General features: G+C 43.7%; 1 protein-coding gene across 1 annotated transcript in view; it reads left to right on the forward strand.

Moving 5' to 3' along the window:
* COPS6 (COP9 signalosome subunit 6) overlaps positions 1-18239 on the forward strand; it is a 105918-nt gene that overhangs the window by 49262 nt on the left and 38417 nt on the right. Inside the window, exons 5-6 of the mRNA XM_085638510.1 lie at positions 5956-6018; positions 8226-8273. Coding sequence (XP_085494636.1) covers positions 5956-6018; positions 8226-8273 — 111 coding nt within the window. The remainder of the gene's footprint in view (positions 1-5955; positions 6019-8225; positions 8274-18239) is intronic.

Genomic DNA, 18239 nt, shown 5'->3' on the forward strand with positions numbered 1-18239 from the left:
GTGAGAGTTTTTCTGTGGGTGAACCAACCCCCGAAATAATAGGTCTTCCTGGGGGGAATGGTCCCACCTTGTGTATTTTCGGTAGAATATATATATACAAGGGAAAGATGGACATTCAACCTTTAAAAATCTATATTCATCCTCTGATAATAATGAGATATCCCTCCATTCGACCAGTGTGGAATTGATCATAGTAGAGAGAGCAGGTATTGGATTATTTTTAACCTGCCTATAACATGTGTTGTCATTTAGTTGTCTGTTGATTTCATCAAGATATTCTGTGCGGTTCATAATGACGACATTTCCCCCTTTATCTGCCTCGCGTATCACTATGGTATCATCATCTTTTAAACGCTGCAGGGCCTGTCTTTCTTTAAGGGAAATGTTCTGCGTTTTACGTGGTTTATATTTATTAGGTGTTTCGAGTGCATAGAATTCTTCAGTCATTTTTTTATAGAAGATATCAATATTTGGATCGTATCCAAATGTAGGTACAAATTTGGATTTAGGACGCAAACCACTATCATTATGGGCATCTTGACAAACATTAAATTCATTCAACAGAGAGGGTATATCACTTGGACAATCATCACAAATAGACAGAAGACATTGGATATTCTTAATGTCCGCAATTGTATGAGAACTTGACTCAGTAGTTGTTACATTAGTGTCCTTTTCATGTGGTTTGTTCTGCTATCTTTGATTAATGGGATACTTATGGGCGGGGACCTCCCCCCCCTCCTGGAATAAGACTAATTGTTGTATTTCTTAAAGATAAGCCGCCCGACAAGCTTGGCTCATATAGACCTATTTCTTTAATTAATTCAGACTCTAAAATATTTTCTAAACTTTTAGCATCTCGCCTTGCCCCTTTGATGCATTACTTAGTGTCTGAGGTACAACATGGTTTCATTCCTGGTAGGGATACTACTGCGCATATTAACACGGCTATAGTCGCATTTGACGTTGCAAATCAGCTGGATCAACAGATTGGGATGATCATGTTGGATGCCGAGAAGGCCTTCGACTGCGTGGCCTGGGGCCCCTTGTGGTGCACGTTGGGCTCTTTCGGCCTCGGTCGGAGGTTTATCTCGGCTATTCAGAAACTTTACTACAAACCTACTGCCACGATCAAGAATAGCGGTTTTGCTTCGTCTGTGTTTAGTATTTCCCGCGGCACACGGCAAGGGTGTCCGCTTTCACCTTTATTATTTGCATTATATATTGAGCCTTTTATTAAACACTTAATTCACAATACGTGTATATCATCAGTTGCTCTCAATGGTACCTCTCTGAAAGTTACCACATACGCTGACGATATTGCTGTTTTCACCACTAACCCTGTAGAAACTATCTCCGAATTAACTCAAGAAGCACAGCGGTTTGGATCCTTCTCCGGATACAAACTGAACCTGAATAAGACACAGTCTATCCTAAATTTTACGTTGTCATATGCCCCATCTACACTTGGTTTTACAACTTCGGCTAAGTATCTGGGGGTATGCCTTAGTGCCCGTACTGAAGATATCTTTGACTTAAATTACACACCCCTTCTGAAAAAGGTCAATAATGATTTACGTAGGTGGCAAAAGTTCCCGCTGACTATTGTTGGGAGGTGTAATATAATAAAGATGAACATACTGCCTAAATTTCTTTACCTCTTCCGCGCCATTCCTTTAAGGATTCCGGTCTCTTTTTTTAAGCGTTTAGATAGTGCCGTTGGTAGCTTTATTTGGAACTATCGGAGAGCAAGACGGGCGCTCAGATATATTAGGTTATCCTTTAAGCAGGGAGGTTTTAAGCTCCCAGACTTTAGAACTTATTTCTGGGCTGCCTTCATTAGTCGAATTCAATCATTAATTAAGGGACCGGATGTGAGGAAACCTTGGTTGTCCTATCAGTTGGCAACTGGCCCAAATACGGGCTTCTTGCTTTAGTTTATGTCTGATCCCAACTATTCTAAAAGAGTCCGATTTAAGACTATCCGACATATCTTTCATATTTGGCAAGACATTTGTAAAAAGTTTAAACTCCCAGATTTGCATGAATTTACTTATCTCTAGGATAATCCTAAGTTTCCCGATATCTTTTCGGATTCAGTTACGCAAGTCTGGCAACAACAGGGAATTACAATGTTGGGGCAGCTTTATGATGAAAAAGGTTTCAAGTAATTTCAGTCGTTACTAACGGAATATGGGCTTACGTATAATTCCTTTTTTAAATATCTACAAATTAGGAACTTCTTTATGCAAGGTAAGGGATTGTTGGCTCTCCCTCCTACAACAGAAGTTCTTCGTGTAATTTTCAAGAATGGTAATCGTGGTCTTATAGGGAGAGCTTACGGCTGTTTTATGGGTGAATTTGAAGATGATTTGCCTCAGGTTACAATTAAATTAAATAACATGTTTGGTATAGAGGTGACTTCTGATGAGGTCTCAGATTCACTTGTTAGAATCAACTCCTCCGTCACCTCAATCAACTTAAAACTACAACAGCACCGCATTGTATTTATGCTGTATTATACCCCAAAAGTGATCTCTAAATGGTCTACTTCAAGCAATTCTATTAAATCGTATTGCCCTAAATGTAATGCATTTGCTGTAGGTTTACGGCATATGTTCATTACATGTCCCAAGCTTGCTGATTTTTGGTGTAGGATTGCCCAGGAATTGAGTAAGCTAACTTGTAAAACAACAGTATTATCAGAGAAGGAAATTTTACTGGGGTTATTATCAGATACAGGCAATGTTTCAATTTTTTTTGTGTCAATTTTTATGGCTTGTGCTCGGCTGACTATTGCCAGAGTATGGATAGAAAAACATAGCCCCACTATTAACGAATTTCGGTTGCTACTGAGGGGGGGTCTACGAAATGGAATTGGCACTGTCAAAAGCAAGGGGCCCGAGATCTCTGGTCAAATTTGGTCGGCTATGGTCCAGTCTACAGTGGGACTAAAGTATTTTTCTTCTTCTTTTGTAATTATTGCTGAAACTTGGTTTGGTTATGACCTGATATGTTAATTATTTTGCATATATCCATCTGTTCTTACTTACCCATTGTAATTGTATTTAATGTAATTTAATAATGCCTTTTTTTCCTTTTTTGTTATGTGACTAATAAAGTTAAATATGAATAAAAAAAAAAAAGGAATCCAAAAGAGCTTGTATCACACCCACTTCCTGGCGCTCTGGACAGTGCACCTAACTGGCATCCTGCCATCCCTTTCAGTGTTTCGAATTCAAGTGCAGACAGACAACACACCTATGATGCACTACTTAAACAAAGCAACAGCCGATCAAGACCACTATCTTTGAACACTCAAAATATATGGTTAAGGCTCCTAGCCAGAAACTTGCTCATAGGACAACAAAATCAAGAAGCATATTTCCTCAGCCGATTCTTCAAACCAAGCCATAAATAGGTATTGGACAACAAAGTACTGCCGGTAATCTTCCAAAACTGGATGTTTCGAAATTATACTTATTTGCCACAGCTCAAAATGCCAAATGTCGACACTTTGCCTCCACAAGATAGGAAAAAGCTTCTCTGGGCAATGCCTTTTGTCTGAACTGGTCAGAGATATCACAAAACACTTTTCTTCCAATCCCTCGAATTCCAGCAGTGATATTGGAAGTGCAGAACTCCAGAGTAACATTAACACTTATTGCCTCTGACTGGCCTAGACGTTGATGTATAGCAGATCTGTGACCCACCAATTTCATCACACAAGAGGCTGGTATCCAAACTGAACCTTATTGTCCAGGTAGTAAGGTCAGTGAGATGTAAGCTGTTTCAACTGTTAAACCGTATACTGTTGTCAGTACTATTGAGATTGTGGAATAAGGTCATTGCATTATCGTCAGAATAACTTGTTTTGGCCATGTTTTCTTGCTCATTCTAACTTTGCTCGCTAGAGGTGCATTCTCTGATCCCAGTCTCTGCACAACTGTTTGTTCCTGAGTAAAGAAAATGAAAACTAGTTTGCTCAGCTGAAATGTTTTCTTATTCTTACTATTTGAAGGTTGTTTCATGTTTTTTTTTTTTTATGAACTACAATTATACAGGACTATATTTACAAGCACTGGTGCATAAATATATGCTTTGCCATTGGTGAGCAAGTTTGCTCCACCCAGCCATGTTTGTGGAAATTCTGGCCGGTCGAGTCCGTGATTCACAGGCTATTCATTTTGCTTTTGTTAATAAACCTTTTAGACTTCAGTGTGCGTACATTTTCCGTGACCATGTTATGATGAGGGCTCCTCTTTACTTTTTACCCAAGGTATTTTACGTTTTTTATAGCAATCAGATTATTTCCCTACCAATATTCTTCAGTAACCCAACTGTGCCTCCCAAGCGCTCTCTCAATAAGTTAACTGTTTTCTATTTGAAGGCATGAACAACCCTCTCACCTCTCTGGCCTTTTCTTGGCCATGTGGATAAAGTCCAGAAAGCTTGTTTTTTACATCTCTATTTTAGCTGCCAAACTGAACTGGCCCTGAGGGGCAACTGCCAGTAAAAGAGATCGTGGGATGGAAAGCCTCTAATTTAAGTGTATTTGCCTTTTATATTACTCTTAAAATATTAGGCCTACCAGGCATCCTTTTTTTCTTATTCATTTTCGATACTAGGGGAGCTGTTTAGAGTTTAATGTTCAATGTAGTTTGGAGTAGCGAGATTTAAATTGATTAATAAATATAGTTTAAGTGTGCTTGGATGCCGGCATGCAGAAGGGAATTAGTCTGACGTTTGACTACAAAGAAGAGCACTACCAGGATTACAAGTAAGTAACCAATTCTGCCTGGATCCTTGCGTCGGTCTCTGGGTTCACGGAGGTACTTCTGGGAAGCATTGTGGATAGCCAGGATTCTTAATTCTGTACCAATTCAGGGGTCTAATCCTGTGTACAAATTTACAATAATCTTTATAATCTAGTCTACAATATGTGATGTAAATAGAACAATCTTGTAAACCGATGTGTGTTAAATATAAATGAAACTACTGAATTGTAGTGCGCCGTGTGAATGATTATAGCAAAGAAGCAAACAGGGTAGTGATTGACTCGGGATGGTGATAGAAGTATTTCATAAACCTGTAAAATTGCTTTCTATAGCAAGTAGTCATGAGTTAGTTAGACTTTGACCCAAGCTTTTCCTCTACGTTTTGTTTTAATGTGTGTAAATAAGTGGACATGCAACTTTCATCCAGACATCCATCTATCATTCGTTCCTCTCCGTCCAACCATCCTCTTAACTCTCTGTGCTCACTTGCATGCAGTCTGGATGTGTGTTGTGTGGGACAGTATGTGTGCCAGCATGTTCATGGTCCATGTCCATGTGTGTACATGTCGACCTCTGTGTCTTGATTTATAGACATGGGCACCTGGTTCTCGTTTGGCTTGCCCTGGCATGTCTCCATCTCCCAATTATCCATTAGTTCCGGATTGCTTACACTGCTAGCATCACACCCTTTATATATTGTTTATCTCTATTCTTCCTTCCTTTGCTGTGGAAACCAGTTTTTCTTTCGCGAGTCCTCAAGCCCAACACTATTGCTTGTTTCCTGTCGCATTTGGTATTGTATAATCGTGGGGTTTAATTGGTTGAATTGCAAAGCAAGGCATGAGTCTTTGCTGCAAGAGGACATCTTGCAAGCACTTGATTCTGTTAAAAAAACACTAGAGTACAGAACTGATAAATAAATTGTAGAACTGTAAACTGCTCTAAAACAACAACAAAATTATGTCAAATGACATGCAGCGAGTGACCACCTGGGGTAGTAGCACTGGAGTATTAATTGAATTAATGGAATTGCTTATAAATCTTTGCTGCAAATACACGAAATGCGTGCACCACACACTTCAAACGTCCTCTGCTGCCTCTCTTGTTCAGGTTGCAGCCTCTGTTAGTTGATCTTTGACTGTTGCTTAACCCCTTTGTGTATCTTTTTTTCACCCAGGTGTGTGAGATCATCGAGAGTCCGCTGTTCCTAAAATTGAATCCGATGACCAAGCACACAGATGTGAGTAATGCTGTAGAGTGCTGCTGTGCATGAGGATCCAGTTTTTGTAAATGGTTTAACAACCTCTTCCTGCCAAATGAAGGACAAGGAGGGGTTGTCGATAGACACTGTAGGTCAGGAAGTTACGTAAAATACAAATGGACCTGCTTGTCTACAATCTGGAAGGCTTGTGTGTCTTTCAAGGTCAAGCTTGTGAATTCCTGATCAGAAGGAAGAGTGACGGCTCCTCTTTGAATGACTTCATAGTGTGCAGACTGAAAGAATCGTCGTTCAATGGCCAGTTTGGGAGGAGTGGGCATATAAGACTAAGATGGCAAGTAATTTTCACTGGGATTATTACTCCACTGGAGGCTAGGACCATGCAGAATAAATGCCTTCAAACATGAGTGTGTCCTCAGAGTATTTTTCAGATGTTGAATGCGGTGGGTGGAGCTCAAGGTTGAGCTTTGAGAAGCAGCAACATTTGTTTTGTTCTGCTAATGTAGAGATTTAATGCGACCAGTCATAAGTATCGGACTGGGAATTATGGAACTAAAAGCTAGATGTGCAGCCATATTGAGACTTGTGTACAGTGAACTGGGTCTTGACTTTCATTGATCCGCCCACAGTGGAGGGTTTGTGTTGCTGGCCTTGTATCATCATGGTGTCGAAGACTAAATAAGAGCTGGGACGAATGGCTTCGAGCATCCCTCAAGTTTGGCAGGTTCCTTGTTGTTGACTCCTGTGTTATCCTACTATCACCAGCTCTCCTAAATGATCAGTTACCTCACTGAGGAAACAGATCTACTTACAAGAGTGAAGAGAGGTCCTATAAAATTAATCTGTAGTATATGTGGGAGTCTGCTCTAGGTGAGGATGTTTATTGATCGTAATATCTACAGAACCTGTGTGTTATTGAAGAAATACCTTGTCTGCTTAGGGCTGTGTGGGGAGACATAGAGAATCCGGATATACATGGTTGTATTATGGTGGATCTGGGAGATGCCTTCTGTACAAAAGGGGGGGGGGGGGGGTGTATTCTGCTGTGCATGTGATAAAACGGGATTTCCTAGATATCACTGCTTTGTGGTTCATGTGGCAATTTCTGGTGAAGCTTTCCCTTTTGACAGTGCACATTAATGTAATCCCTTTTGCCTGTACAGGATTAACCCCTTCGGTGCTCATGACGGAATGGTTCCGTCATGACCCACGGTTGAGCTGTGCTCATGACGGAACCATTCCGTCATGACCCCGCCCGCGCAAGATTCCGCCAGCACAGCGGCGGAATCTGCGCATCATCGAAGGGGTTAAGTGTATATCCTATGTTTTTATTGTACAAATGTAACTACAAGCAAAACAGAGCACTGTATACAATATTCAAGCGGTCACTGCCCACAGGGATCATGACTACCTTGGAGTGGCTGGTGCACGCAGGCATATCATTGCTCTCCACGCAAGGGAATATTGTAGCTGTTGTTTCACCTGACTCTTGTATCTGCTGTTGTAAATTGAGCATGGAGATCGTAATATGCGACAACCGCTAAGCTCTCCCTAACCATCTGTATGTCTTAGCTCTCACGTGAGGTTGTGGAAATTGTACATTTTGCTTTGGAGTAGCATGGAGAACTTTCTGCATTGAGAGTTGAAACTACAACCAGTTCTATTGGTTGCAGTTAGAGGTTACTCTTTATGTTGTGTTAAGGGAACGTGATAAATTAGAATAGATCCATTGATGATGCTTGAGTGGGATGGTTGACTGGGAGGATGTGTTAAGCATAAAATTCGAAATGGACACTACAGATTGCGTTCAGTATTGTCCCGGCCTTCCTCCTTGCCAACAATCTCGATTGCAGCTGGATCCTCCTATAATGTATGCACTAGAGCAGTTCCTTACTTGAAGGACTGGCTCCTGCTGCTCTTTTCATGGCTGATTGTCACAAAGCCTAGACTTTCTTCTCATGCTCAATTACACACCAGCTGGATGCATTTTAATTCATCATTAGTGCACGCCTAAAGCAATAAAATGCTGTCCAGGGCATATTGAACTTGCTTAAAAAAAACTCCCAGACCCTTGTGAATGTTCGAGGATAGTGATAGTCTATTAAGAATGAAGAAATACTGTTGCAGACACCCGTAAACTTCATATGATCACTGGTTAAGGCAGATGTAATAATTCAAGCAGCTCCTTTCATTCTAATTTACTTTCCTCTTTAATTTTCTCTACACAGCTACCTGTCAGTGTCTTTGAATCTGTAATTGACATCATCAGTGGAGAGGTGAGTGATTCCGGCCATATAGCTGTGCCTGCCGCCTGAAAAGGTGAACCATGCTTTGTCTACAGCAGAGCCTCCGAAGGTAGAGCATTTGGCCATAGCACATGTACACACAACTTTCCTCACTTGTGCTGGATTAGTTCTTGCACATTCATTCCTACTGAGCATTCTGCTTCCACCATAGTTGTACTGTTCTGACAGCGGTGTTCAGTGTACAACAGATAATACATTCACAGAGTCTGTGTTTGTGAGGCTTCTGTTTACTCAAACTGAATGAGCTATTTTCTAGCACTAGAAAACTCTTCTCATCACAACAGTATTTCCTCTACTGTTCTCTGCATTTCCTGGTGATAAGACAGGTGGCTTTCCGTGTCAGTGCATGGTGTTCTACACCTAATCTTGGGTTCCATCTTTGTGAAGGGGGAGCTTGTATGTTTCTGTAGTTGAGCTATCACCATGTCTGCTCTTAGTGTTTGTTTTTGGTTAAGAAAAAAATGTGTACTAATGCTGGCTGCTGCAGATTAATGTTACTCCGGTACATGTTTGAGCATAGGGACCTCTTATGGTAATAAACGTTCATTGAGGATGCAGTATCCGTTCGAAACGGAGAGTAGGAGAACGCTGTAGAGCACCATCATCTAAACTAGCTAAATATTTTATATCCATGTGAGCTTGAGGTTTACAGACCACTTTGCTAAATTAGATGCACACGCATACAGTAGTTCCCACTGACATACATTGTAACAGGGGTGTGGAATTTAATAAACTATCTAGTTGTCCATGGGGCAGGTTGCTTCATAAATCTACTTGTCCTGTGACAAAACCCACTTGTCCCTTTGGTGCCATGTAGTGCGGTGACAATTTATGTCAGCAATCTCATTATATAAGAGCTCCAATATAGCTTATCTGATTATGCCAGGGCTCATACCATAGTAGTGCTTGAATACTTGCAATCCCCTTATGTTGCCACGTTTCTGCAGATCTACATACTGGGGCTGAAGGTAGTGGTAAGCAATAGTTCCAGGGTTAGAATGCCCTTTTGAGTCTGTACAAACCTATTAACTTGCATGTTTTAAGGGTTTTCAACAACTCTTCCCTAATCTTTTCCCATACTGAGAAATTTTGGAAATTTACTCCTGACAATGGGAAACATAAACCTTCTTCCAGAGTTGGGGAAAAAAGTGGTTGGAGGGAAAGTGCACTTGCAAACTCTCAGATTTTCGCATGCGCAAATCTACATACACATGCATATTTGCTCATGCTAAAATGCAGGTCACAAATATTTTCTACGAGTACTATTTCTTGTCCAGCTTCTGTAAATTCTTGGGAATTAACGAAAGCCATATAGCTGCACTTAAATGCAAGGACATATACCATGGGTGCACTTTTGAGACTTTCTTTAATAATTGGGCCACTAATTTGGTCTGGCGTTGACCAAGACTTTGTGCGTTTATTAACATTCTGTCTCTCTCTGTATCGACTGGCTTCACTGTGACTTAACCGCATTCTGCTCTTTCACAAGGAGCATATTGGCACACAAACTAGTTTTGTTCAGCGCCAGTAACTACTGTGGCAGTGTGTGTTTTTTGAGACCAAAACAATTTTTGCTTTTGCCAATGTTTGTTATAATGGGGAGGGCCTGGCAGCTCCCACACCAATAAGGTTTTACAAAAACCATACCAAAACAAGTCGCACATTGACAAAACTAAAAAGCTGACCACCAATTTCAGACCGCCTGACTTTGCCAATGCTTGTTTATTTTTGTTTCCCTCAATCTTATTGAAACTGGTTACACTTTCTATTATGAATATTTTGGGGAAATACTAGCATGCATCAACACGTTCAACACGCTACTAAATGATGCTGCAAAGAAATGGTACCTGACATTTTAGAGTAGTTTAGCTAAATGTTTTCTTTCATGCTTTCATTTTTTTATCAACATTTTATTTTGAAAACAAAGAATCCTCAATCTTGCTTTCAAGCTGCTGCAAATATTTGTATCAAATCGGAGAACATCCAGGGAGCATTATGCATAGCCTCATATTGCTAAACTTTGAAAACATGTGTGTTTTTATACTGGGCCCACTGCCAGTAGTGCAGTCAGAACTTGAAACATTTACTTAGAGCGCGCACCCTAATAATAAAGGTTTTCAATTGATGAATCCTAAATACAAGTTTGAACAGCATTAACATATGGACAAAAATATTACCTTAACTGCAGACAGTGCCCTTCCCTGATCCATAATGTGGTGCTGCAAACTGGCAGTCAAAGGGTTTGGGCTGCAGGGGGTTGGGCCTATTTGTCCCAAGGACAAAATACACTTAAACTTGTTGCCCTTGACCCCAAACAATATGTCCTGGGCGTCTGGCTATAGCAATTCCACATCCCTGTTGTAAGTTTACCAACCTCAGTATAACCAGGACATTCAATCTCTCAATAAAAAATTGTAAAACTTTGTTTACAGTAAAAATAAATTATTGAATCAAATGGTAGAGTGACAAAAAAGTTGAGGCTGTGGCCCCTATAAGTGTTTCGTTAATGTGGTGCTGTAAGAAGATGTGGATGTAGGAAGGCAAGGGAGATGGTATACTAATGCTCGTGCTCCATCCCGAACTAATACCTTAGAAGTACATACTTGCTTCAGACATGCCATTGTCTTATTGGGTTTAACTTCTCTCCTTATTTCACTTCTGAAAGCTGGAACCACTTTTTATTGTTCTTTGTATCGCTTTTAAAAAATGGACATGACCATTTTTAACCCCTTCTTTCAGTCTGCTAAATGTGGATGTTGGAGCTGTTATGTTGAATTCACCATGTTTGATGGATACTTCTAACAGCAGATTCCTCTTCCTGTGTATATTTCCCCCAAGCGTCGACTGGATCTGGTAACTCAAATGCATTACTCCAGCGTGCCCGTAGTTGGTGTTGTGCTGCTCCGTATCGACTATGTTCCACTCCGGAAGTGACAAGCCTGATTGCTTATAAGCACCACCCAGGCATATTGACGTCACTTCCTATCTTTCCGCGCCTTCGGACGTGGATCCGAAGCTCTACTGCCTTTGTCTCAGATGAGTAACTTTCTCAAATTCTTTTCACTAGTGTGTAAGGAATTAAGCCACCTCCCAAAACGACTGTGTTCAAATCTCTTATTGACTTAAAAACACATTTCCGATAGTCTTCTAACCGCGGATTCCTCACCTTTTTGAATATTCCCCAGGCAGCAAACTAGATTGGGGAATGTGTTCATCAGTACCTTTGTGCACCACTAGGTGGTGCTATGCGGCTCTGCACTGAAGTAGTTCTACTCCAGAAAAGACATGCAGAATCTGTATATGTGCCACTCCCGCTTGCTCACGTCTGTTCATTTCTTTCCTCACCACCAGAAGCAGATCTGAAGCTACTTCTCATCTCTTCGAGACAATTTACTTAAACAAGTTTTACTGTATGCAAGAAAAATGTCACCTCCCAAAACAACCAGTTTTAAAACCTGTAAGGACTGTCGCAATGAAAGGTCTGTGGCTGATCCCCATCAGGTGTGGTGCCTTAGTCGGACTGCGACTCTAAGGCCTGCAGCGACTGCACATGGATGATCCTGAAGACAGAGGCCCATTTCGATTTCCATTGGAGCACAACCTCTCATTCTTGACATACCACCTTCACAACCCATACCTTGCATTACTTATTTGGTATAGATTCAGACTATGACGAGGGTGATGAGATAGGTTAACCATACCACGAAGAAAATTGGTATGGTGACCTCCAAAATGTTAGTAGCCTTGACACTTGTCCTGAGTCGGGATTCCTCTAACTCCCAGGCCCTGCCACTGAGGAGAGTATATCTTTTGCAGTGGTCATGCATGGGGAAGTCAGTTATCAACCTCCAGCTCCCACCCTAGAGGTCAAAACCAATGTCTTGACAGAAGTTCTTCAGCCGGGGAAAATATCTACTGTGCCCCAACTACTCCTCAGTGAGGCACTCGCAGATGCTCCAAGGACCCTGGGCCGCATTGTGCTCGGGCCTTCCAGCCAATCGCCAAATTGTAGACTCAACACCCTCCTCCGAGCGACCCTGCATTTTTGTCTCTGCACCCCTCCCCTGATAGCCTGGTGGTGCAGGGGAGAACTCAAATACTTTTCTGACTATTCCCCCGATAGGGAGTCCAAAAGAGTGGGGACCTTTGTGAAAGAGGTTCTTTTCTTCCACAACTGTGGCACTAAAGTCTGTTAATGTCTGTTGCTTGCTGGGCCACTATTTCCACCCTGAGATTTGGTGGCTCAAGTCCTCCCAGGTGTCCTTGAAGGTCTCCCACCTGTTGTGACCCAAGCCATATGGGACCGTCGTGACACAGCCAAGGTCACAATTCATTGTGACTTTGATGCCACCAATTTCCTTTGGACACTGTCACCATTTGCCGCTACGATCTACGGGGTTCGCGGGCGATTTTTAGTCAGCCTTTATGGACATGCCCTTTGACTGGACTCTCCTCTTTGGGTATAAGGCACAATCTGCTCTGAAACAGTTCAGAGAGCACGCTCCTAGGGATTACATTCCCTATCGCGCTAGCTGCAGCAGCTCCCTTCACGGTTTCGGCAGAGGTACCCTATACTACTAGCCACTTCAGCCTCAGAAAAGTGCCCAGCCATTTTGCAGCCAAGACTGTGGCAATGACCGTCCCTGCCATTTGAGTCAGCAAGCCAATTTGGCTATTTCATCCCCAGGGCCCTACCTACCAAACCTCTTTAGCATGTCCTTAGTGGAGCATCGTGACCTGGTTAGAGGCAAGATCAGTGAATCTTGCCGTATAAGCCTCAGTTCTTGTTTGGCACTAGAAAGTAGTGAGAATAAAAACCACAATTCACTTCTGGTGCAGGCACCCTATCGGTAGCCCTTTTGGCCAAAAGGGCTTGCACTTCCAGCCGCAAGATGGAAAAGTTCACTGTCAGTTGATCCAGGGATTGCAGAAAGTGCAGGGAAGTGGCTGTGAAGGGTAAGGTGTATTCCTTCCAGATAATCTACAGAACACACCTGTCTGATAGTGTAGCCTGTTTTCGCCCTGTTCCAGATGAGTGCCCCCTCGACACCTTCCTTCAGATGGACAATTCAAAATGCTCACGACCCAGGTAGCACTGTACCTGTAGTATGCATATTTGCATATTCCCGTCCTGCAGGCCCATCCGCGCTACCTGGGGTTCGTGGTGGGACAGGAGCATATTCAGTTTCCTGTGCTTCCCTTTGGTCCCATCTGCACCCCTCTGATCATATAAGTGATGCTGGTGGTAGCAGTGCACCTTCAGAAGTCTCCCCCCCCCCCCCCTTCCCCCCCACCTCGGCAATCAGCTTTTGACAGCAGGCTCGACCAAAGCAGACGCTCCCTTTCATTGTAGCCATTCTGGACACCGTTTGGTTTCATGCCTTTCCCCCAAAAAGGAGAGCCCATGACATCCAGGCTATGATCCCAATCTTTCAGCCTCAGTCCCTGATTTCAGTGAGGGTAGCCTCTGAGCCTGCTGGGACTGATGGCCTCCTGCATCCTGCTGGTCAAGCATGCCAGGGCATATGTGGGCTCTGCAGTAGGATATGAAGTCTGTGGGTCCCAACATCAAGGGTACCTCTCTACCCACACCCAGATCTTGTAGGAAACTGCAAAAGATGGTAACTGGACCACAACTAGGTCAGTGGCAGACCTCTTTCCATACCCCGCCTAGAGCTGACGGTGGTGATCGATGTTTCACTCCTAGATTGGGACTGCCATCTGGGAGAAGTGGAAGTCTGAGGCCTTTGGTCTCCGGCGGAGGCCTGCCACCATTTCAACCTTCTGGAGCAGAGGGCCATTAGCTTAACGCTAAAGGCCATCCGCCCAATCATCAAGAAGGTGCTGGTACAGGTGTTGGTTGCAATACCACATGGCAGTGGTTTTGTCTGTGAACAGGGTGCACATTTTCCAACCTCTTTAGGACCCATATGTTTAGTTTGTCAAACCTTCAGCCGAACCCTGGGTAGCCGTGGCTCTGAGCATTAAGGCAAAAACGGCACCAAAACGATTCGAAGAAGAAATTGATAAGACCGCGGAGACATCCAACACCAATTTATACAAATTGACTATTTTTAGACACCACAATGAAAGTGATCCATCAGAGGGTTCCGGGGATATAGAATTTAAGGTATAGTATATTGGGTTAATTCACTGAACCGCGAACAAGCATTGGTAAATTCAATTAATTTTGCACGTAGAATCCTTTTAACCAAAACGTTTGGGCTAGTTGGAATGCAGTTTCTTAAAGTAACATTAAGTGATCAAGTCCAGTAGGTAGCCAGTCGGGGGAACCAACCTGGTTCGTGAGAAACCGTCTGCAGTCCATTCCAGGCACTTTTATCCTTTGCAAAGCTTTCCTATGGAATTGGTCCTGATAAAAGGGATGAAGGATGCTCACAGGATGGTTTGATGGCGATGCGATTGTAGGAGAGTAGGCTTCTTATGGTTACCCCCCAGCCATGGGCTCTCCTTTTTGGGAGAAAGGCATGAGACCAACCCAGATGCGATGCTTAGCAGGAAGTGGTCATCGGGAGGGAGGGAACCAGCTAGACCATCGGCTATCAACCAGATCCTGCCCCGAGGGCATTTTCCAAGCATAAATAGGGTGCCGTGAAACTATCGGAGGCTGCACAGTCGTGGACTGCACTTGCTGAACTTGGTGGATAGCAAAGGAGAGAGACTATGCCTCCTGTGTCCTTATCAAGGAGATGCTGCCTACAGAGCCCAGCCAATGCCAAGAGACTCCAAGGGTCAATGAACTGGCCTCCTGTTTACAGCACAAGAACACAAAAGCTGAGAAGCCTTTTGGGCTAAGTTGGTAGCCCAAAGTCTTCAACTCGCCACCAACTGCTGCCGTGCAGCATAAGAAACCAGGACCTGATGCACAAAGTTATGCCCAAGTTTTTTTAGGCTGGGAGTGTCAAAAAGCAGCTGGGACTCCCTGAGGATGAGTTATTGACCCAGGAAGAATTGGCCTGTGAAAGATTCTGGGTGACTGGTAGTCCAGTGGCCATTGGGCTTCTGCCAGCACGAGAGGACTTTGAAGGACGTTGACCCTGTGACCAGTACTGGCTCACTCCCTTCGCAAACCGAAGAGTTTTCACAGCAAAACCCCAAATGATCGCTGTGTGAAGTTGGCCTGTTATATGCTGTTCACTAGTTATAGTGGGCACCTTGCACCAGTTCAAACAACCCTTATTGATGATAGGTTTAAAGACTACCTTTATTGAAAGCTATCCTAGTGGTAGCTATGGAGAGTAATCTTCAGGCTAAGGAGTGTAAAGCAGCTTGGTTTACCAGATTATAACCTCTTGAATTACTAAATGAAAGGAAAACCACACAAGGTGTGTGTGTATATATATATATATATATATATATATATATATATATATATATATATATATATACACAATATGTGTATTTATTTCTAAACACTCACTACTAATCTTTATATGAGATTAGAGTCCAAGATACACAATAAAACAGTTCTAAAACGACAATAAATAGCACAATATACAATGAGCCCCAGGGGCGGACCAAACAATATGTTAAAGTGGTATAGGAACCACAACTTGATTAGACACAGTGTCTAGCGCACGTAGAATCGCTGGGACCCCAAGGAACCACCCAAGGTAGTGACACAGGAGACCCACGGGGGACGTGTGCAGTGTGAGAACACAGGTGCGATTCCCCATACTATTCTATGGGAAAGTCGCTGTTGGAATTTTAGAAGTTAAGGACACTTAGGAGAGGACTGTGAGCAAACCCCTTTAGACTTAGGGGGTTCTAGGGCCAGCCACCACGGGAGCACCGGAGTACTTGAGTTACCTCACCCAGGGAGGCCGGGTGCATAGGTGTCAAATGGTGTCGGGAATCGTCGTTGATCAATGGCGATCTGCTACAATGTGCTGCTGCCTGGAAGAAGAAAAGTGTCTGGTGTGATCCAAGCCTGGATCGAAGATCAGAAGAACCTGAAAGCAGAGAGGACAGAGTCTGGGTCACTTGCCAGTGACAAGGGGCACGATAGACAAATGCCCACTGATGTCGGGTGTTTCAGGTGCGAAGAGGTGAAGCTTGACTCTGCAGCCACAAGGACCAGGAGGCGTCATCGACGACCAGGAGCTGGATTCGAGCTGACCCACGAAGGATGTAGAGTCCTGCGGTGTCGGTGCTCAGATTGAACCAAACCAGCCTTGGCAACAGCAACCCACGCAGGAAGAGAAAAGATGCTTCGGTGCGGACCAGCAAGGTTCTGGGGACTCCCCAAGCGATGGAGAGTCGGGGCACGTCTGGAGCAACCAGGGAAGCCCAATGTTAGTTGCCTTTTCAGGGACCCACCAGTCAACGGACTAGGGATCGCGAAGGGACCTCGAGAGGAATCACTAGATTTATGCTCGGAAAATGCCCTCAGGGCAGGATCTGGTTGATAGCCAATGGTCTAGCTGGTTCCCTCCCTCCTGATGACCACTTCCTGCTTATCGTTGCATCTGGGCATTCCAGGATGCCCCATTCTGCCCACTTCCAATTTGGCAGGACGCCCTGCTCTTGGCGTATGGCGCTCCCTAGCCCATCCAGGAGGTGTTGCTACAAACTGTGCTACACTCCCCTGGAAGTTTGGCAACTGGTTTCCCCCCTCCTGTCCCAAATGTAAGCTTGTCTGCCTGAACAATGAAGCAGCCCCTCTCCCAAGTGTTGCACATTGGCCCTTCAAAGGCGGCTTCTACTTTGGAGCTAGCCTTATGGGCCAACACCCGTGTAGCTTCCTGCAGAATGAAGTTGACACCCCCTTCCAGAGCAGGCCCCGATTGTAGCATTACCTGAGAACCATTAGCACATCTCCACAGGAGGGCACAAAGCTTTCTTGGCTACAAGATCCCATGTGTGGCCAGTATGGGAATAGAGAACAAAAGCCGACAGTGGCAACTTTGCTAAAGTTGCACACTGCAACTTGTCACATTAATCTCTGAGAATTAAGTAGGGCTTAACGTAACTAGGAGTTTGATACCTTGAATGACCCACTTTGGTTGCACAATTCCTAAATGAGTGCAGCGGAGGGGTCGTCGTATAACTCTGCACTCTCCAATTAGGCGACTAAGTTTTTACACATTAAAATCAGTTCCATATTTTCACTATCAATGTAAAGTTACAGGTTTTGCCCGTGGACTATGTTACACCCTGCCTTGGGACTCGTTCTGTCTTAGGGGTGATTTACACATATACCATGTGGAGGTCTGGCTTTGCATTTGCTTTCAATGGCATAGTCGGGCAGGCAGTTAAACTGCTCTTCCAGCCTGAAAATGGCAGGCTGAAAGTCTTTTTACTCTGGTCCCACCCAGGGTGGCACAACCAGTGCTGCAATCGCTGGGCGAACCCTCTAACTTACATGTCTTTGGAACCCTTTATTAGGGACTTATAGGTGAGCTAGCTCAGCCAATTGGGTTAAAGCCAATTCAACATATCAGTTAGGGTAAAGGCACAGGCACTGAAGTCTGGTTAGCGTCCTCATTGCACTCTGAGATAAACAAAAAAAACAGCAGCATTCGTCCAAAAACTTGGGCATGACCACACAAAGAGGCATTGCCTTACATTTGTTAAGATCCGGACCGACTGGACCCAACTGATTTTAATGTCCCATTGAGCCCTGAGAACTGCGAGGCATTAGCATCGTTTGTGTGACTGAGCTACCCCTCAGGGAGGATCTCCTGTTGCAGCTACTGGGCAGGGTTCCGCACCCAGGACTTTGCAATCTCCAGCGTCATGCAAGGAGATAGAGCTGTGACAGCTGAACACCTTCGACCTTCCTCCAGGGGTGGTTGATGTCCTATTGGCAGCCAGGCATCCCTCGACAAAAACTGAATACCCATTGTTGGGAGAAGTTTGTAATTTGTTACAGCACACAGCAAATAACCGCCTTCCAGGCAAAGTTATGAGGTT

Source organism: Triturus cristatus, chromosome 12 (genome assembly GCF_964204655.1).
Source record: "Triturus cristatus chromosome 12, aTriCri1.1, whole genome shotgun sequence".
NCBI lineage: Eukaryota > Metazoa > Chordata > Amphibia > Caudata > Salamandridae > Triturus > Triturus cristatus.